Genomic DNA, 22,552 nt, shown 5'->3' on the forward strand with positions numbered 1-22,552 from the left:
GAGTGACCATGTCGGCGTCTGCTAAATGGTGTGTTGACGTTGGATTTTAACTTATTCTTCTCATGAAAACTTTTATCATAGATGTGGATTTTCTGCTTTTGCACCTTTTTAGTCATGATTTTATCACTTAGCTTTATTTTTGTGGCGTAATACATAGACTGATGACGTTATTTTAGTGAAGTAACCTTTTTTAAGAGTGACGAAGTGAACTCTGTGGAAGTGGAAATATAAGTTGCATCAGTCATTACTGGATACGTAAAAAGGGAAAAATCATTAGTGAAGCCAAACAAACTCTGTTTATTGCCTAATAAATATTATTTGTTGATTGCATTTACGGTAGCAACTAATGTTGATATTTTGAAAATTGTCGGCGAACTGTCCTGTTGTGTCACATCTCAGCGGTTTGCGAAACAAAGTTTGTCTATAAGTTTCTTTATGAAATTATTTTGGCCATTAATGGATTTAATTATCGTCATTGCCTTAACTCAGGAGTATATTGCGACTGTTTGTGTCACGAATTATATAGGATTACTTCACCTACAGCGTGCGGTGCTGGACTGGAAATGAAGTGTTGAGGTTACCGGTACCTTCAGTGCTCCCAGCTGTTGACGTTGCCTGCCGTTTTGTTAACGTCTAGAACTGACCTATAACTGAAACACTGGAGTTGTTTTTTACGCAGCGACGCTACTCTTTTTTATATGTGTTAAGTTTTCCGCGATGTTGTTCCACACGGCTATTTCATGTTTACATATAAGGAAATTACATTGTAGCAGGAGTGGGGGCGATTTGTAAGTGAGGTGACAAAAGACTGATGAGAAATGCCGGTCAAAGAGTGGAATCTTTGGCCAAGAGCACGTTTCAGTCCTATCTGAGCGTAAAGTGTATGTTATTGAACATATGTGCCCATACACGCTTGTGAAATAGTGTGTTAGTGGAATAGTGACGTGTAAAACAGACGAGCATTGTTTACTTTTGCCTTCTATATGAGAGGAGATTCGGAAATAAAATATTTATTAAAGAAATACCCTTTTTTAATTTTGTGTCTAGAGAAGCAACAATTTAAAAGTTGCGATGGGAAAAGCAAAAAGAGGCAAAAAAGGTGCCAAGGATGAGGAAATGTAAGTGGAGCTTACTTTGACACTAGCTAATATATTCAACATCACCTTACAAATAGAACGAGAAAAGCATTTTAATATTTTAGGCCAGCTGTTTTTGCTTATTATCGCCGCGAAGTGTCATCAGAAATGTGTTGTTTTTGTGGAGCAAGAAGTCGAGTTTGTTTTCCGTTAAAGAGCTGTTATCCGAACGCTTGTGTCAGATATGAAATTCAGTGGCCCGCAGGCGCCGGTATTTTTTTTAAAGAAAAGCTTGAGATTCAAGAATTTTACGTGTCAATTTCGTAAAATTAGATCGCCTAATAGGTATCATTATTACTATATAGTTAAAGATGTTACGTATTTCCCAGTTTTATTTAACGTGTGCATACTTTTTACTTTTAGTGAAGATGATGTTGGGGAATCACAATTTATTGATGAAACACCTGTTAAAGGGAAGGAAAAGAAAGTTAAACCTAGGTGAGTAACACTGTTCAATTTTAGTATACTTTTTCAACCTAATTTAGTGCCATAATTTCATTGAGAATTCATTCCAGAACTAATACTTTGATTTTTTTGTTGATCATGTTAGGGAAGTTAATCGTCAGTGAATCATTTAGATGGCGAAGTACATCCACACGTTTGGTTTCATGTTAATTTGAGGATGTAGAACTGGCTTTCATGACAAGTTTCAGCCACATCCATCCTTGCATGGTGATTGTGATGCTCAATATTTGGCAATACCAAAATCATAATAATTTCTGTAGCTCGTTATGTGCTGGTGCTTGTCTTCAGATTTTGGCACCTGTTAAGGGTTGGGCTGACCAGCATAGTGTGTGTATGCGGTAGTCCCTGAAGGTACTTTAGTGAATTGTGCCAAACCTAAGAAGTTGCTATAGATCCTACCTTGTGCAATTTGTTTACAGTCATCCTTTTTCATCTAGAGTCACAAGTATTTATTTTCTCTTCATACATTTCCTTGTGATCGAATGTTATGTTTGCTTCCTCATGGCGTATTGAGCTATTAATTGAAATTTTTGCATTCAGCTTGCAGAGCTGTGTGACATCACTGCCGTTAAAAATGTTATCTTATTCTGATAAAGAGACAGCAGATATTCCTTTGCTGTCCAGCTTAAATCAATATATTTACTGAGATTCTTGTGCATGTACAGAGAAGTGTTTGTGCAGGGATGACACAATGGATTTGCATTTTGGAGGACAGTCAATTCAAGCAATTGTTGAACCATCCAGATACATGTTTTGCGTGGTTTACATAAATAATTTCATGCAAACGCAAGAATATTTCCTTAGAAAATAACACTTGCTTTCTCCCTGTATTTTAATCAAATCAGCTTGTGCACCGTTTTTAGTTATTTTGCCATCTCTACGGCTTTAAATGCAACTCTGTCGAGCTTTTCTTTCTGATTGTGCTGTTAACAGGTATGAATGGTTATCCTTTGTGTCATTATTGCCAATGGTTCATTATTACACAATGATTGATGATAGTTGTGTACATAGAGATTTATTTTCGCCTTTTATAGATATTCATATTTATGTCAATGAGCTCTTGGTGCACCCATTTCTCTTCATTCTGTGTCATTAAGGCACTTCTTACCCCTGTCATTCATCTCTACAACTGAGTGGCTCAGCAGAACAAGGTCTAGAGTTATTTGGCAACTAGAGTTAGTTTTGAGAAAAATCAAGCTTTACTGAATTTACATTTTTAACAGACACGTGTTTTACATAATTCCCTTTAGACTTAACATTGCAAAACTAACGTACCTTTTGCCTGTAAATGACAAGAGTTTGCATGGGCTACGTCGGACCTTATTCATAATTTACGGACTATTAATATTCTGTTTTACGACTGCATTTTTTTAAAACTTTTATTACAAATATAACTCAGTTGAAATAGAGGATGTTTGCTAATGAAACTTTGCTGACCTCAATTTGTGTAACTTTCTATGGTAAGTTTCTAGACTCGTATCAAAATCAACACCGAACGAGGTGGTGTAGTGGTTAGCACGCTGGACTTGCATTTGGTAGGACGATGGTTCAAACCCGCATCCAGCTGTTCTGATTTAGGTTTTCTGTGATTTCCCTAAATTGCTTGAGGCAAATGCTGGAATGGTTTCTTTGAAAGGGCACAGCCAACTTCCTTCCCCATCCTTCCCTAACCTGATTTGACTGATGACCTCGCCATTTGGTCCCTACCCCCACATCAACCAACCAATCACAATCAACATGTGAAGTCTTAAAAGTATCTTCAGTTTCTGCTTTGAGATTTCTGTAGAGTATCTGATACACAGGAGGTAGGCCTACACATTTTGAGGCATGTGATATAATTGTATTTCAACTGAAATTCACATCCCTAAAGGGTATTTCCTTGGAAAGTGCACAGCACAGGGTACTTCCCTGTCCGTTTATGCAGACTAATTTTTACACCTGTTGTGATCTCAGGTTTTCATGGCGCATTTGATAATACTTTGCTTCCTGCTGTTCAGCTTAGTTGTTTGTTTCCTTTTTATGCACAATTCAACAATGTCTTCAGGTTCTGTGAATTTTGCTGTTATATATCTTTGCTTTCTGGTCTCCAGACAGACAGTGAGCTATTGGCCTCGTGTTGCTGTTTGTGGCAAAGCTTGATTCCCAACACACACTCTGCTGTTTGATGCTGTTCTGTTTTTTAGGGCTTGCACTTACGGGAAACAGGAATACTGATCACTGCAAATGCAACAAACTGTTTCCGTAAATGTTTATACACACATGTTTCAACATAAAGAAAGGTACACGTGTACACTGTACAATGGCTGACTGTAACATTAATATGGCGGCTCGTCAGAGCAGTTAGAGTACAAAGATCATGCTTTATGTGGTTGATGTGACCTATCAATGCCCCCCCCCCCCCCCCAAAAAAAAAAAAAATCCCGCAGTACGGGATACCTGAGGGGCGCACGACTGGAAACTCCATCTCAGTCAGGACTGCGTGCGAAGGCGCAGTGATGGGCTGCAGGTCCACATCGTAATTAGACAGCCAGCAGGGGCGGACGATGTGTTGGCTGGCCCGGGAGTAGAGATGTGGGGAGGGGTGCGGCGTGCGAGCGTGCCTGCGCCTAATGCAGATCAAGTTCTCCGAGGAGACGAATGCACGAACTCTTGATGGATCGCACTCTCGGGGGAGGGACAGGCTATGCACTATCTTGACATCTAGTTCTTTGTTGAGTGTTGAGTCTGCAGTATCTGTAAGGAGCACGAGCACGCGGTCGTAGAAAGCAACAATTGACACGTCATCAACGTGGTTAGCTGGTACATTGCAGTGCAAGTTTAAAGTCGGGGAGCAAGTCTCTCCAGTAGATGAAATGTCTTCAAACCCTGCGGTGACAAAGGAGAAGACCCTGCCATGGGACGAGCTATCTCATTATCGAGCTCGACAATGGAAAATTCGTCCAGATGGTCCGACTAGGGTGGCAGAGGGGCGTTCACGAAAGCAGGTTTGAGTCTGTGTTGCTTTTCGGGTGGTAGGCTGTTGTATGAATTTTTTTAATATCGCAAATGTTACATAGAATCGTGAAAATTGCAGACTGGAACTGTCGACCCTAGTCGGTGGTGGTGGTGGTGGTGGTGGTGGTGGTGGTGGACGGGCAACCGAACCTAGTGATCTATGATGAGACGAATCCCTTGGCCACGGTTTCTGCTGTGATGTGGGGTATAGGAGGAACAGCTTCCACCCAACGAGACATGTGGTTGATTGTGGAGAGGATATATCTGTGGCCCTCTGACGGTGGCAGAGGGCTGATGAAGTCGATATGTACATGATGAAAACTTCCTTGTGGAATGTCAAACTTGCCAAGAGGGGGAGGGAGGGAGGTGTATCGCCGATTTTGTTGCGTTGGTAGGAAATGCAGCTGTGTGCCCAGGTTTGACAGTCCTGCTTAACATTTTTCCAAACAAAACACTCGGTGATGAGGCGTGTGGTGGCGAGGTTCTGCGAGGCGTTGAAGGCTTGTTGGTGCAATGTGGGAGGGAACAACAGCCACAGAGTGCCAGTAGAAGAGTCGCACCACACTTCATCTGAAATGCTGGGGAACTTGGCTTTGGTAAACACAAGCAATGTCTGAGGCTCCATGAGGAGAGCTTGAGATTCCTCGTCAGAGGCCTGGAGAGCGGCGAGGTCAGATAAATTGACGATGTGTGAGACAGTATTGATCCACAAAAAGTAATCAGTGGGGATGTTTTCCGTGCCTTTGATGTAGCGTATCTCCGTAATAAATTGAGAGACCAGGTTGAAGTGGCGGAAACACCATTGGAGTTAAAGGTCTGGAGGACCTAGGATAAATGATCTTCATGGTCCTCAGTCGACTTGCTGAAAATGAGGATGTCATCTAGGTATGCAAAGCTCTGTCGTAAGATTGAGTCAATGAAACATTGCCACGTTTGTGCCGAATTCTTTAAGCCGAATGGCATGAAGTTGTATTGGAACAAACTGAGCAGCATGATGATAGCAGTCTTTGGAATGTCTTCCGGCACTACAGGAATCTGGTGATAAGCACGTTCACAGTCAATCACACTGAAGATTGTGGCACCCGATAACATATGGATGAAATTGTTTATGTTCAGCACTGGGTAATTGTCCATGACGGTGCAAGCGTTTAAGCGTCTATAATCACCACACTTTCAAAAAGAACCATTGTGTTTCGTGACAAGGTGAATCGGTGAAGACCAATTGCTGTCCGATGGCTGTAGAATGCGTGCCTCCAGAAGTTTGTTAATTTGCTGCCAGGCCACGCGCAACTTAATGGGGTTGAGGCATCTAACCTTGTGCTTAATAGAAGGACTGGCAGTGGTAATTATCTTGTGCGTCGTTCCGTCAGTGACGGAAGAGACTGCGAACTGCACACGAGGCTGAGTAACGTCCTGATGTGAAGTTTTGGGATGAGTGGGGCACGATGAGGTGTAGCTGTTAGTGCAAGTGGGAAAAGACAGCACGAAAGTCACATGCCTATTATGTGAGTGCAGCGTGCGCTTGTTTGGAGAGGTCGGGTGCGCGCGCAACACGAAGCGGATCGGGGCGCGCAGTGACTGACTGTTGTTAGCTTTGCCTTGAGTAACCAGTGCGGGCGAGAGAGGCATTGGCGTTGCACAGGGAACGACGATGGCTGCCAAATCACGTGGTTGGCGCGTGAGAGAGGGGGAATGTTTGCTAACATGTGAGGTGGCTATCTGCGTTGTGGGCATGTTCGTGTCACGCACGTGACTGTCATTAGGAGCACTGTTTGAAACACATGGCACTGCACGTAGCAGGCGTGTGGTGGGTGCAGAGATCACTGAATGCAAATCGTCACACGCAATGAATGTTTTTAAACTAACTTGATGAGTGTCCATGCTGGTGTCTGCTGATGAAGGTCGATCAGGTGAAGGAACTGTGGATTGCAGTAGCACCAGCGAGGTACGAGCCGCAGTGAACTCGTCGAAAGTGTGAGCAATGCATTGTTTCAACTCATTGTTTTGCCAACGGAGTTGCGCCGCTGCGTCGTATTCTGACAGTAAATAGGTGACGCAGGTCACAATTTTGTCCACAAGGGTGAAGCACTCACAAACCAAATGACCTGTCGCTACAGAAACAGAACGGCGAGCATATGGGAGGAGCCAATGATGTAGGTATGATGGACACATCAGCGCTTGTGTCGACTAGGAAAACAAGCTGCGACAAAATGTTGGTCACGTTTAAAGGACCGCTTGGCCGAGAGGACGAGTGGATGGAGTGCAATGTTTGAGGACGCCTGTGAAGTTCACCGCAGGACTCGGCGTCTCTTAGATCCTGTGGTCAGCATTTGGGTGCTGGCAAGGTAATCTGCAATTCTTGGCCTCATCCCCAAAAATCTTGCGGTACCAACAGCACGGATGAGCTGGATCTGGTGGTGGTGGTGATTGTGACAGCGGAGGTGGTTTGTCGCCGTTGATCTGTTCCGGAATGTAAACCGGGACATATGGTGAGTGTGCGATTTTTGAGTGCTTAGAAAGAGGAGAGAAGGAACGAGTACTGCCTGGTAGTGTAGATGGCGTGGAGGCGGAATGAGTCCTGCCCCTGCCTGCAGACAGCTGGTAAACAGGCAACGTAGTGCCAACCAGCAGTGAGAGGTGTGCTGGTTGTTTTTGATGCAGAAGTGCATACAGCTGATCTGCAATGTGAAGGCGAGAGCTGATAGACTGAAGGAGTGTGGTAGTAGATGTATCTGCAGGTTGGTAGGTAACTTGGCAGACCGTACCGCCCACTGGCGAAGGCGGCACCAGAGTTGTGATGGAGTGCAGTCCCCCAAGTGTTCCTTGTACAGGATCTTGATTATTAATTCCTGCGGCGAGCAGGCGAGTTGGTCCAATATTTTCTTCTTGACAAACTCGTATCTTGGCGGTGGTGGTGGTGAAAGGAGGAGATCACAAATTAAATCTGAGTGGTCATGGAGGTGAGTGATGAGACATAGAAATTTAGAGTTATCGTCGGTCACCTGATGCAATTTGAAAAGGTGCTACACAAGTGCGAACCATGAAATAGGGCTGTCCTCGTATAAAGGAGGTAGCTTTGGCAGATGGCCAGGGGGAGGGAGGACGAGGGTGGCTTTCGGCGTATGTTGGAAGGCCTGCTGTCCTGTGGTAGGATAGGCAGTCCTGTAACCCGGCACTACTAGCATGGGTGTGTTACTAGCAAACACGTCCCAAACAATGGCCGGTTGCAATGTCTGTGATGAGTCATGCAAGCAAGATGCTGCAGACACGATTGGTACCATGGGAACGAACAGATGAGCAGCGCATAACGTAGGCCCGTAAACTGGACCAGAGGTTCCATAAATCACTGGTGAAACCTGCTGGCTGTCACATTGTCATGCTACAACGTTCCTGGATGGCGAAGCGCTGTCGGGTGTGCTCAACCCATGTGGTCGAAACACTGGGCGACAGATCTGGTGGTTGAGCCTGGCGAACTTGATGTTGAAAAATGTCCATTATTAAATTGTGAGGAAGGCAAAACTGGCATAGCTTGATAGTAGTTGACCACCTGTGCGTTTTGCATGAATGACGGCATTGCACAAGGCACTACTGTATCAAACGTTGCGGCGCGTAGAGGTTCAAAGCATGTGTGCGAATTTGGGTACCTTTGAACACTACATGAGCGATTGATCGCTGCATGATTCTGGAAATCGTCCACTTCACCTTTCACATGTTAGCATGCACAGTCCAGTGACACGAAACCTGAGTCCATTGTTTGAGGTAACAGCGTAACACCTGGCCGTTGTAGAGCTGTAAAGTTTGAGGTTAACTTCGTTGGAGATCGCGAATCACTGTCCGTTAGCGGCGAAACAACCATTGGCAGGGAATTGGAGTGGCCTGGTAATAGTACCTAAGCCTCCAAATCTTCATATAAAACGTTGGGTGAGGCAGCTATGGCGTCGAGTGTAAAACCTGTTGATTCAACACAGTCGGTGTGGGAGTTGCGGAAGATGTAGAAACTTGGGGTCACCAATATGGGAAACGGGAATACGGATATCTGCATATGCAACAAACTGTTCCCATGAATGTTTATACTCAAATATATTTCAGCACAAAGAAAGATACACATGTGCACTGTACACCGTACAGGGTACAAAGGCTGACTGTCACATTAACATGGCAGCTCGTCAGAGCAGTTAGAGTTCATAGATCATGCTTTACGTGGTCGATGTGACCTATCGATGCCACACACTGATATTCCTTGAAATGCAAATTATCTGTTTCCCAACTGCGGTGATTGTGATGACCAACAAGATTTTAATAAACGTTGTGCCTGTGTTGTTTAAATTGTTGTTTAAATTGAAACTATCATTCTGTTCATAAGGTTTTCTGACATCTGTGTTTTGATACACTGCTAAATTATTTTGTCCCAGAAACTTGCCATATGGACTATGATAATGGTGTCTTTGTATTTCATTTCATGACTGCAGGCTGTAAAAAAAGAAAGTGATGAATATTTTGAGAGTTGACTAAAACGAGAAAAATTTCCAAATAAGCATGAGCTGTAAAATGCACACCTTCAGAGCTATGGGCACTTGTTCATCTTTGCTATTGTTAAACACATCTATTCTTATGGTATGCATTTTAGAGTCCATGTGTACTTGATATTTTTTTCTTGTTTTGGTCTATATTATCGGCCCTCAAAAGCATTTGACACTTTATTCAACACCTTGTGTATTCGAGGCAGTGCTTGGTGACAACTGATTGGCTTGGTTGTTTTAGTAAGGTTGTCACTGATGTTCCTTGCATCTCTTTTCACTTGTTCTGATAGTCTGCCCTATGTAAGATGTGCCACAATCACATGTAATGTGATGCACACCTACACACCTAGCTTTCGGACACCCAGATTGTTTCAGAATGAAATTGAATCTTCAGTTGCACATACATATTTATTTCACTTTACTTTTTTTTGAGATATTAATTGTTATCTTCAGAAGCCTACGAAATTAGTGATATTGTAAATTTTTAAACCTCAGCTGTACATTTACGTAAAGTAGAAGAAACTTGCTTAGTGGGTGTGGTTCATTTACTGTGAATTAATTTATCATACCAGTAAAGTGAAATAAATATATCTGTACAACTGATGATTGGATTTTATTCTGAAATATATATTACATTTGCTGAAAAATAGCACTTATGGATAAAATAAAAGACCTAGATTGTCTTTAACATTACAAAAAATACTTTGTATCTTAGTTGGAGGGAGCGAAATACACTGGATGTCATGTCTTCTAGGAATCTAGTGATATTTCAGGTTATTGAGCCTGGTAGATTAGTGATATTTTGCTTTTCATCCTTGATCTCAGTCTCGACTTCTTTCTCAGGTGTTGTTAATTTTGACTAAATTGCCCATTCAATTTTATGATCAGAGTACCCACTTCTTTGGAACACTGTTCATAGGTGTTGTAATTCTTCATTTTGGGTTTCCTTGCCAGAAAGTGTTCAGTCTCTGTGGGCCAGAGTTTTTAGCACTGAATTTCTTTGCTGGATGGCGATAGCTCAAGGCATGGAAATAGAGGTCAGTGTGCATAGGTTTTCCACATACACTGTGAACCAGAAATCCATCCACTGTTCTCTAAACTAACATGTCAAGGATAAGTAGTTAGCCCCCTTTTTCAGGTTTCATCTGAATTTTATATTGTGATGGATGGAGTTTAAATGTTCTAGGAACTCTAGAAGCTTTTATACCCCATGTGACCACACCACAAATGTATCATTCTTGCACCGATGGAAAGACATGAGTTTCAACTTGGTGGATTCAACTGCGTTTGCTTCAAAGTGCTCCTTGTATGGGTTCACCACAATAGGTGACAATGGACTACTTCTTTGAAACAGTATATAAATAATAGGAATAAAATAGCTAGTAATATTGTCACACCCACGTACCAGCTGGCAAAATAACAGAAACACATTCTCAGCAAGTATGTGATGAAGTGTGAACACGTTTTCTACAACTCTGTCGACTTTGTTCACTGACTTAGTCAATTGTGGCTCCATGGTACGTATACTATGGTCAGTTTTGATGTAGGATTCTCTTTAGAATTCCACATTTACCTTTTGTTTCATAGAATTTTTTAGGCATGTTCGGATATCTAACAATTCCCTGTTCAATGGCAAATATAAGGGGCAGTCAAATGAAAGTGGGACAGATGCAAAAATAGCAAGCAAACTGATTATTCTGAATCATTTCGTGTCAAATCATTGAGGTCCTGGCAACCACGTATGAAGTATCAACATAAACTTTGTTTACATGTTTGATATGTAATATCATGAATTTTTTCCAATTTTTATGATAGCATCTTAATCGCAAACTGTTAATTTTTTTTCTTGAGAGTGCATTGTAAGGTGTGATTGGCTTGGTACATATACGGAAAGTCATGCATATGTCAGAAATGTTGCTTGTCAATATCTAGTTCCAAGCACTTCATACATCTTGTTCAGATATGTCACCCACCAGGACCTGATCACTGCAGGCAAACAGTCTCGGCTCACATATCAGTGCAATAATTACACCCATTTTGGAATATTGTAAGTCAACTGTCAGTCAAGCCACAAACCATGTAGCAACACTGCGATCAGTAATTTGTCTCATTCCACATTCATTTTACTCTTAAATAAGGACCACTTTGCTTCCACCAATTTAGAAGAGACCTGACATGGAGTATACATTCCAGTCATTGTGTTGATTTCTACCTGACATAAAATAAGGGAGAATGGAACATCACAAGTGTCATTTTCAGACCAATAAAAGGACGATTATGGCCCATGTGGATGGATATATCTAACTCTTGTCTCACTTTCATCATCATTAACTTTCAAAATAATTCCTAGATGCCAGAAGGAATCATTCACACAACCAAAACAGCAATTAGCATGCATACGAACTTCAGGCATTAACGGCTCACTTCAAGGGAAGTAAAAAATGGCACTGAAACTGGTATCACAGCTGAGGTGCTTGGCTCCAATCTGAGTTGCTGGAAATGCTAAGAAGTGGTGCATGGGTCTGGTTCCAGAAACAGTTCTTGCAGCTGAAAACCATGCAGAAAGACAACTACAATCCTCAGCTAGCTCCTGGTTTGTAATAATGAAAAGTGACACTTGTTTCAGGCTGTCCTTGACAAAATTGAAAAACTTACACATCGCTAGGTATTTTTCCACGAAACAGTCCATACAGACTTGCTTTACTAAGAAGCCTTTTCAAAGTGCCAACAATTCCATCATGGGGAGATTTACTGTGGCTAGTTGAAAAAAATAACCAAGTGCATTTGCTTTTGAAGTCATGTTCATGATTTCATATATTCAGAAAATTCTTGCAGTTTCTGTACTATGCAGCACAACCATCTGGCAAATATTCAGTATCACTTATAAGCAATACGAGTTCTGTTTTCAAGAACTGCAATACAGTCTTATGCATTTCATAAGCTATGGCTACATCATGCTCTAAATCGTCAGAAAGAATGCAGAGGTGTTTTGATTGCAAACTTTGGTCTTTCTTATAGTACACACATGCTGTGTGAACAGTATTTCTGCCATTACTCCAGTAAGAATGTTATGCTTTGTCATGCACAACAAAGCTGAAGATTTCATGGAAGTCCATCAACATTAAAACAGTTCCTTCTTGAAGAGTTTCCTTTCTCATTTTCAAATAATTAACCAGAGATTTTGCATTGAAGGAATGGGGTGCAAGTTTCTCTGTCTTCTATGCTACCTATTCGCAGATTTCTGACAGTGTTTTTACATGAAGAACCAAATTCATCCTGTCAGTTGAAACCCACTGCCTGTATTGAACTCTTTCATCAGGCTCAAAATCTTCTACTTGATTTTCCAGGTGTTCGTGAAATAGGGATGTAGGAGACATTTGTCACAGAGACGAAGCATGCAGGTTTTGTCATTAGTGTTGCAACTGTTTCGGCTGAAGGAAGTGTAGAAAAGCCTACTGTGTTTTTATGACATTTATATTTGTGTAGAGGGTACGATTCAGGTAAAGTACTTAAAATCGCTCGTTTCTGTTCATGTACATTTTTCCTGATGCTCTCTTTGTCTTTCTTTCCTGGCATTATTCTTGAGTTTTCATCATCCAAATAGAAATTTTTTACTTTGTCAGCTGTTTCCTGTGGTAATACCTTTCTTGTGTTCTGTTCAGGCAGTGATAAAATTCTCTTTTGTTTCAAAAGATTATGTGTCCGGCATACCAAATATTCAGAGACTTAAAACATTTCACATCCCTTTAGTCGAGCGCAAGCCTGTGGCACAGGAGTCAAAATTTGATTTTTTCTGGATTATTGGAATGTTTCATTTTCTGTTTTTGTTTGTTTAATTAATTTATCAAAATGGATTATTTTCTGTTTATGGTCATATTTTCTATGCTCATATTTCTCTTTCAGTTCAACATTGTATGCATGTGAAAATTTATTTTGTAATGTGTCCGTTTCAGCGTCCAGTTTTCGTTTGGCAATTGCAGCTCTCCTGTGATGAGAAATAGAATGCAGTTTAGCTGGAGACAGTCCCAAATTTGATAAACTAGTCTAGTTTATTTTTTTCTAGAGACTGAATAGTCCAGTCTCCAGTTTCACTGGTACCCTCTGAAGTAGTTCCTCCATTTCCGTTCTTGAACAATAGAAAGTCTTTTCTCTCTTGGTTCCTCTGCTTGCTGTAATGTAACTTAGTGCAAGCCAGAAGACACTGTTGTTTGTGACACCTGAAAAAATCAACATACCATTTTTTATGTAGTGAGGTTCTTAATATATTCCTTTGTGTTTAGAACGTAAGTACATTTTCTGAAATGACAAAGACGGAACATGACAGTGCCATAATAGTAACTCCTGCCCTTCTTCAGTGTAATGTCTCTGGGAACATTCTCTACTTCAGCATCCTTCCATTATTTAACATAAGAGACGTGATAACAGGGTGTAAATAAATTTCACTTAACTAATAGCAACCACAAAGTCAGGAATCGTTGTCTTTTGGAATATGCGTTGCAGAGGAATCATTGTCTTTTGGAATATGCGTTGCAGAGGAACTTGTGCAGGAAATTTTTAAATAAAATTGGAAAGTTTTGGCAGTTTACTATTTTTTTAAAGGCAATAGTTAATAACGTGTAAAAAAACAGATTAAGTAATAGCAGGATGTGAATGAAATATTGATTTCATTGTATGTCACCCATAAATGGTTTACTGCAGTTGAGTATTTTTTATTGAGACATTTTCAGTATTGCCTTTTATTTCTTTTTTTTTTTTTGCTATGGTGTCTTCATTGGTTCTTAATGATCCTATAAAAGCTTGTACAAAATACAAAGGGGAAATGGAAAAAAATAAATTAATTTGCAGGCAATGACTGTCGCTTTACTAAAACAAGCAATGTAAGACGAAAGAGATGAATGTCTCCAAGCTTATGGATGTGGCTTCCAAAGACTACACTATTCTCTTTTATATATATAAAAAAATCTGTGTCCTAGTGCAAAAATTATAGGAACTGTAATATTATGTTCACAGTGACAGGTAAAGTTTTCTAAAATATGGTTACAAAACCCTCTAATTTATTTATTCTTTTCATATTGCTGCAGTCATTTAATCAAATGCAATAAAATTTGGGAATTTGTCATAGGGGTTCCTAAACTTTCATCACACAAACTTTGAAAGTTTTGTGTGTTTGTGTGTGTATGTTGGTGGCTGACTATGGATCTGAGATTGTACCCAGGTGTGCATCTCTTCGACTGAAGCAAATTGGTGGCCACAAATGTGTTTCTTCAGGCCTCCAAAAATACTGAAACCTCCTGGGGAGAATTGGGGACTATATGGAGGATGTTTAAGGGCTTCCCAGTGGAGCTTCTGCAGCATACTCGAAACAACCTTGGCAACTTTATGGCCAGATCCGTGTGTCACAGTATAAATAGAAAGCCTACATACACAGACCTCTATCTCCATATCTTGAGCTATCATTATCCGTCACAAAGAAATTTGCTGCTGTAGACTTTGTTCTATAGAGCTTGAACACTTTCAGGCAAGGAAATCCTTGTTGACGAATTAAAACATCTAGAAATAGTTTTCGTAAGAAATGTATACTTACGTCAGCAAATTGAACAGGTCAAAATAAAGTAATTCTGAGAAGGATGATTAGACTGAGACTGAGGAAGAGAATCCAAAAATTGCTTATCTATCTTATGCAGACCCCATATCGGAAAAGATGGTAGGTGCTTACAGAAATGTGCCATCCAATGTATTTTCTCCCTTGTGTTCTTTGTGATATTGAAGATGATCTAGGTTTCCAAAAGCCAGGTATGTATGAAATTCAATGCAAATGTGGCATGTCTTACGTGTGTTGGACTATCACAACAGTACAAATGTTGGATTACGAGAACAGTAGATAAGAGAGGCAAGTAACAGCAACATACTTGACTAAAACAATTTAGCAAATCAGATGTCGCATAGCACTGCCTTGAATATAATCATGAAATGAAACAGTGTGACCAGAAGTGTGATTCATACACCAAATTTTTAGGAAAGCGTAATTAAGGAGCCTTTCAAAATAAAGATGTCGGGAAACCTAATAAACAGGGACAGCGTTTCAGTTCAAATAACCCTTTGTGTCCGGCACTCAATGTATTAAAATCTCCCTGGCCATCACATCCACCAGACTTGGAAAATGGTGTAGAATTTAAGTTTCATGGAATACCAATAAAAATTGTGGAAATAAAAGGGAGTAGTAGGCACTCGGAGTCAAACTCGTCTGTAAATACTAACATGGGACCAACATTAGTTCAGTCTAATTGGAGTCTAGGCAGTAAGAACACATAAACAGGGAAACTCGCAGCAACTGAGGAAAACAGCTGTGTTGATGAACAAAATATTCTGTATTAAATGGAAACAACAACTCAGCAGAACACCTGTGAACAAACTATTAATTTACATCTCTTCTTGTGTCACTGCAAGGATATTTTAAATGCATTGCACACTCGTAATTGGAAAATGGAAGCTACGACACCCGCCTAATGCATGCTTTCTGATTATGTGGTGACAAATTACAATCGTTAAAATCTTTAACTCGTCAGTCCTCATTCTGGTGACTCAGAAAGCCTACAGATTCTTTAGTCTATAGCAAAACCAGCAGGATCACCCATCAGCTGTGACTCACGGCAATATAAAGATGGTGGACACTCCTGTTTCAACCATATACAGTGTGACAACCATGATATCACTCACTACACCCACAAACATTAATAAATAATACGAAAAATATTTAATTAAAAGAATAAAATGAAATTAATGGGACAGCCACACCAATTAAGAGTTTTCGTTGTGACAAACTAAATAAACATCAGTCTGAATTATGAAAACATACCAAACCAAATATAAACCCAAAAATAAAGCAAATGCCATCCTTTGCAATCAACAAAATCAGCATATAAAAAAATGAAAAACAAATCGCTATCGGAAATTTCATTGGATTTCTACACTGATGAGCCAAAACATTATGACCACTTGCTTAATAGCTTGTTTGTCTGTCTTTGAAATGAAATAAATCATTGATTCTGTATATCTGACAGTTTGTTGGAATTGCAGTCAAGTCTTTAAAGGAAGCACCTGAGCTAAGAATTCATAACATCCAGAAACATATGGCCCCAGCATGCCAATTTTGATTATTTTTGAGTGGTGCATATGGGGCCTGAAGATGACATAATGAATTGCTGAAACTGGTACTGAAAATAAAATAAAATAACATCTCAGTTGCACAGCTGTTGACGAATTTCGCTGTTAAATGTTTGTCTGTAGGTTTGTGGAGGATTACTACCACTGGTCCCATGCAAGAGCAGGAGAATGTCTCCCATAGCATAATACAGCTCCCACCCGTTGTAATTTTAAGTGAGCCTCACTGCCCTTTCCTTAACTAATTTGTGCCTAATTTTATTCTGAGAAGCTCAGTAATGCATGTAAATACTGTAAATGTATATGTGATTCAAAAAGTACTTGAAGTGAAGTGCAGCGCAGCTGGACAGCTAGAAACTTTAGCGTGCAATCCCCGCACTATATTAGTTGTGAATCTTTGAGTGTGCACTGCAAAAAATAAAAAAAAATTTAAAAAAAATATTTTTTTAAAAAAAAGAGGGATGTTAATCTGTATCTTGTGGAAAGAGGACGTGTTGCCAGGCAGTCACTCAGAACGTATTGTTACATTTAATGAAAATTGTTATTTTAGTGATAAAACTGAGTAAAGTATGTGTAAGAGTTGCCATACATCTATGTATACAAATTTTCTGGACGTGAAGAATAGAAATATCTTATTTTTGGAAAAGGAAGTGAACTTCATTGTCTATCAATCAGCAGAATTGTAAGTGTACAAAGTTCACTAAAATACAGGAAAAGAAATGCCTTCTCTATAGTTTTCATTCAATACATAACAACCTCTCATAATTTCTTAATTACAGTAATTGGATTATGTTTTTGTAGTATGGTGATCAACTCCACTGACCATTCTTGATGTAGCAGGACGTGTAGTTTGAAGGAAGTTTGTGTTCCAAGCAATCTCCTTTCCTCATGAAAAGCAGATTGCTGTTTGATCTTATTTACATACAACAGTGGTCCCTTAGGTATGATAAGCTACGAAAACTTGGGCTCAAAGCTATCCGTTTACGCCCAAGCAACCAATAGAGTCATACTTTAAATCTTAAAGAACAATAACTTCCTCCAAATTATAATACGTCACCAACTGGTGCAGAAGCTGATCATTTAAGGAGGCAGCTACCAAAATTCAGGTACCAGTTAAGACTTAAAGTAAAGTCTCAATCAAAATCAATCTCACACTCTTTCTCCAAACACATATGTAAATATTCATATTATTAACATAAAAGTCCTTTTATACCATGCTGTGTTCGTGGTGCGCTGCATGTTTCAAGCCACTGTTCACCTTGATTATGGCATTTATGGAGATGAGCATCAACCTCATGTAGCAAAAATGTGATTCGCTCGAAGAGCTGACATGTTTCCATTGATGGAAGGTTGAATCCTGATTCTCCCATGCCCACTGCAATCATAATTGACAATGTCATTGGGTCAATGTGTGAATATGTAGGGGTGGTCTGCTGTGGAGCCCCATGTTCGACAATGTACGATGAGCAGTGTGCACCAAAACACTTCTGTTTCACCAACATTATGCTGTTTCAGCAGAGATGCCACAGATCATCATCTATCCTACTTCACACAACAGACAAACCTCCAAACCCTGTGTTCTGTGAAGAGTCATGAATGTCCAACCATTTAGCGCCTAGTGGTAGTTTTGTTGTCCTCCTACCTTTTTTCGTAGTTGCTCAAGACATTAGCACGTGAACATTTCACCAGCTTCGCCCACTCAGGGGCTCAGCATTCATTTGTTGAGTATGGGCTTGGCGACCCCAGGGTTCTTGAGCTGGGATCTGGTAAGCACCTCCAGTCCTCTGTCACCATAATCTCTAGTCATACTTCAATGACCACCGTGTGGTGCAGCGGTAGAATGTTGTGTGTTTCGGAGAACGGGGGTCTTTAGTAACAGGGCATTAGTGTGCCATAACACTTTCATTGTAATCGAGCAGAACGGGGAAAGCTTTGAGAAGATATCCCCTTTCTATATTCACAAGGCTTTGGAACGTATTGTTGGGTCTCTGAACAGTATCAAACAACTTCGTAATGGAACGCTTTTAGTTGAAACTACTAATTCCAACCAAATATCTAAGCTTCTGGGATGTAAGGCCTAAGGTAACTACCCAGTCGAGGCTGAATTGCGTAACACCCTTAACTATAGTAAGGGCGTAGTTACCTGCCCCGAAATAATGGAGGTGGACCCTGTGGAGTTAAGTGAAGAATGGAAGACTGTGGGCGTCATGGAGGTGCAGAATTATATGAGGAGAATCAATGGCAAATTGGAAAAATTGACAATGTTTATTCTAATGTTTAGTACTTTCGAATTACTGGAATATATCTGCGCAGGCTATATCTGCCTCAAGGTTCGCCCATTTGTTTCTAACCCCATGCGATGCTATAAATATCAAAGATTTGGCCATACCACTATGGGATGTAACGGGAAGGCTGTGTGTGGCAATTGTGGAGGCTCCGCTCCGCTCGCGAGTCAGGGACTTCTTGTACACTTCCACCGAAATGTGTAAACTGCTCTGGGGATCGCCCAGTGTGGAGCAGAAAGTGAGGGGTTTACAATGAGGAAAAGAAAATTCAAGAGTTGAAAAGAGATGCATACCCTATGGTGAAGCTAAAAAGGCTTACAAAGCCATTGCATCAGACCTTAAGACGTCAATAGCTAAATGTGATGCCTCCTCACAAACTTAGATCACAGATTCAACTACGAGCACATGTACTTGTCGATCTTGTCGATGTACCTGTGGGGGAAACTCTCCACTTGCAACTGATGTCGTTTGGAAGCCGTAAGCAGTAGGCTTACCACCTAAGCCACATACCACTCCTAAATATCAGAAGCCAACTAAGCCATCTCCGCAACCCAAGCAGCTGCCTCCACCTGTCAGTAAAGAAAAACATCCTTCGCAAAGTAGTTCTAAGTCCAAGAAAGCGGTAGGTAAGCCTTCGGATTGACGAGCGCTCTCACTTTCTGATGGCGATTATGCTCTTTAGGATATGGACTTCCAATCGGAGGAACCAGAGAACACGGAACTGGCTAATGTTCTCCCTGACCTCCCTGGTAAATCACCGCCTCCGAGGGGGAAAGAAAAGAACCACCATCGCTAACCAATGGCTTCCATACGGACTTCTGTGTTGCAATGGAATTTGAATGGATATTGCTCACATTTGGAAGAATTGCAGCTGCTGCTCCAGGATAAATCTTTCTGCATCTGCTTACAAGAGACGCATCTTAAAGTGACACATACCTGCATTACGGGGCTACCACACATATGGTAAGGACGATGCTACTGGAGACGGAGCTAAAGGTGGAGTGGTTATTTTCCTTGATGACAGATGCCACTGCTCTCCTGTCCCTCTTACCACGACCATGCAAGCAATTGCTGTGAAAGCTTCACATGCTTTACTATCACAGTGTATTCTTTGTACCTGCCCATCAATTACGCTTTGGATGCGGATGCACTGGCAGACCTCTTTCAGGCACTCCCACACCCATTCCTCCTTGTGGGGGACTTGAGTGCCCACAATGTGCTGTGGGGCTTGGCTACAACTTGCTCCAGGGGTCGGATGATTGAGCAACTCGTCCATTCTGAGAATATCTGCCTTCTGAACGCGGGTCAGATGACTCACTTTTCCACAGCTACAGGGTCTTTTTCAGCTATTGATCTTTGTTTTTGTTACCCAGCTATTGCAGACTTAGTTCAGTGGGAAGTGGCTCCAGATTTACATTCTAGTGACCACTTCCCAGTGTGGATTTGTCTGCCACCTAGGACGGTGGCCAGCAGGAGACCACGCAGGTGGTTGATACAAAGGGTAAATTAGTTACAGTACAGTCGACAGGCTATTTTTGAATGAAAGGATTTTGCATAGGAGGCGGTGGTCCATATCACTCATTAGATCCAAAGGGCTGCCGCAGAGTCCATCCCCAGGTCTAGTAACCACCACAGACGATGGCCGGTACTGTGGTGGAATGACGACTGTCGATTGGCAATCAGGGCCAGACGGACAACTCTGCGGAACTTCAAACAGTGTCCAACTACAGACAATCCTCATGCCTTGAGGTCTGCGAGAGCACATGCAAGATGAGTGATCAAAGAACGGAAGAGGGCTTCCTGGAGGGAATTCAAGACTTCCATTAATTGGTCCATTTCCGCTGCGCACATTTGGGAATCAATAAGACGGATTTCAGGCTAGGGTAGTCCACATCCCCTTATGTCCTTGTCCAATAATGGGGTCTTGGTGGACACGCCAGAAGACATGGCTCATGTTTTAGCTGAACACTTCTTTACAAGCTCCTGCTGTTTAGGTATTCCGTCAGACTGCAGAGTTAAGGAAGCTCAATTTCTTCTCACATGATGGTGAAGTCTACAACCTTCCATTCTCCATGTGAGAACTGGAATCTGCTTTAATGCAGCCAGAGACACTGCTCCAGGACCTGATGAGATCCATTATGCCGTGGTTCGTGCCCTGAAGTGAAAGGTCAGCTCCTCTCTTGTTTGTCAGATCTGGTTTGATCGACAGTACCCCAAGACTTGTAGGGAGGCAATATTAATTCCATTCTGGAAACCTGGCAAGGACTGAGTGCCCCTAATAGTTATCGGAGTGTCGCCTTTACCCGTTTTATGGGTAAGACTCTTGAACGCATGGTCAATAGCCTCCTCGTCTGGCTGCTCGAGTCCCGAGGTCACATGAGCTGCTCTCAGTGCGGTTTCAGATGCTACCGTTCCACTCTTGACGACTTAATTCTACTGGAGACGGCGATGCAGGAGTCCTTCTTACGCCGAAACCATTTAGTTTGCGTGTTTTTTGACCTCAAAAAAGCAAATGGCACTACTTGGAGGTACAACATTCTTTGCCCACTTCATGAATGTTAACTACATGGATGCCTGCCGCTTCTGATCCAATCCTTTCTGGAGGACCGGCATTTTTTGTTATCGCATTGGCGGTGCCATGTCTGATTGCTTTGTTCAGGAGAATGGTGTGCCCCAGGGCAGTGTCCTCAGCGTCACATTGTTTGCCATCACTATCAATGGCATTTCCTCCACAGTCAGGAGCCCTGTCAAATGCTCTTTGTTTGTGGATGACTTTGCAATCTTTTACTTTTCCTCTGATGTTACGACGATGACGATGCAGCTACAGCTGACCATTAGGAGGCTGGAAATCTGGGCCCAGACAACTGGTTTTCGGTTCTCACCTGAGAAGACTCTGTGTGCACAATTTTAACAAACCAGAGCGTACACTGGGGGTCCATATTTTATGTTTTCAAGAAACTGTGTGCTTTTTGGGTCTATTATTTGACTCGAAATTAATATGGCGCCCATATCTGAAAGACCTACAAACAAAGGTCTTCCGGTTGTTGAACATTTTGAAATGCCTTGGTGGAAAAACATGGGGAGCTGACAGGTCCCGGCTCCTGCAGTTTTATAGGGCATTTGTTTGATCACGCTTAGACTATGGCAGTGTGGGCTACGGATCAGCCCGTCCTTCCTACCTCAGGAAGTTAGATGCTGTCCACCATGAGGGCATTTGGATATTGACTGGAGCGTTTTGGACCAGCCCAGTTCAGAGTCTGTGTGAACCACCACTCTGGGTTTGGCGACACATCCTTTTGGCTTGACAGGTGCTGAAAATACCAGTGTCACCTCAGTCATTGGCATTTAGTTCAGTGATCCAACCCACCTTCGAATGATTGTTCAGGAATTGGGCTCAAGCGATCCCACCATTTGGTATACGTGCTGCGGACTGTCTCAAGGATCTGGATCTCTCGGGTATGAAAACACACACTCAGGGATGGAACGCACTGCCGCCTTGGTGTCTTCAGAGGCCTAAAGTGATTTTAAGCTTGACACTGTACAAGAAAAGTTGTACTCCAGATATGGTTTTTACGACTTTGTTTTCATCTGTTTTAAGTATGTACTATAGTTTTATCGTTATTTATACAGGTGGATCCCAGCAGGAGAATGCTCTCGGTTGGTCTGTGCTATTCTCTGATAGGGTTTTTTAAGTGCATCTTCCAGAACAATTTACAAATAAAGATGCGAAGTTATATGGCATTCTGATGCACTGGAGAGGGTTCACAGACATCATCTTAAGAGTTTTTTTGTCTGTTCTGACTCAGTGCACTGCAAGCACTTCACCAAATGTATCCGGTAGACCCACTGATTCAGCTCATCCATGACTCCTTACAGTGGCTCCAGTGCCGTGGCAAGGAGATGATCCTTTGCTGGGTACCTAGCCACATTGGGATACAGGGTAACGACATGGCTGACAGAGCTGCCAAGGAAGCGTGTTGGGATGGTGCTG

The 22,552-nt window shown here is 41.6% G+C and overlaps 1 protein-coding gene across 2 annotated transcripts in view; it reads left to right on the forward strand.

Annotated features, from left to right (window-relative positions):
* Nucleotides 1-828: 828 nt before the first annotated feature.
* Nucleotides 829-22,552, forward strand: part of LOC124790017 (eukaryotic translation initiation factor 5B) — a 434,617-nt gene continuing 412,893 nt past the window's right edge. For both annotated transcript variants that reach the window (XM_047257568.1, XM_047257567.1), the window contains exons 1-2: nucleotides 829-1,118; nucleotides 1,500-1,574. In XM_047257568.1, coding sequence (XP_047113524.1) covers nucleotides 1,072-1,118; nucleotides 1,500-1,574 — 122 coding nt within the window. In that variant the 5' untranslated portion in view covers nucleotides 829-1,071. The remainder of the gene's footprint in view (nucleotides 1,119-1,499; nucleotides 1,575-22,552) is intronic.

Source organism: Schistocerca piceifrons, chromosome 3 (genome assembly GCF_021461385.2).
Source record: "Schistocerca piceifrons isolate TAMUIC-IGC-003096 chromosome 3, iqSchPice1.1, whole genome shotgun sequence".
NCBI classification, from domain to species: domain Eukaryota; kingdom Metazoa; phylum Arthropoda; class Insecta; order Orthoptera; family Acrididae; genus Schistocerca; species Schistocerca piceifrons.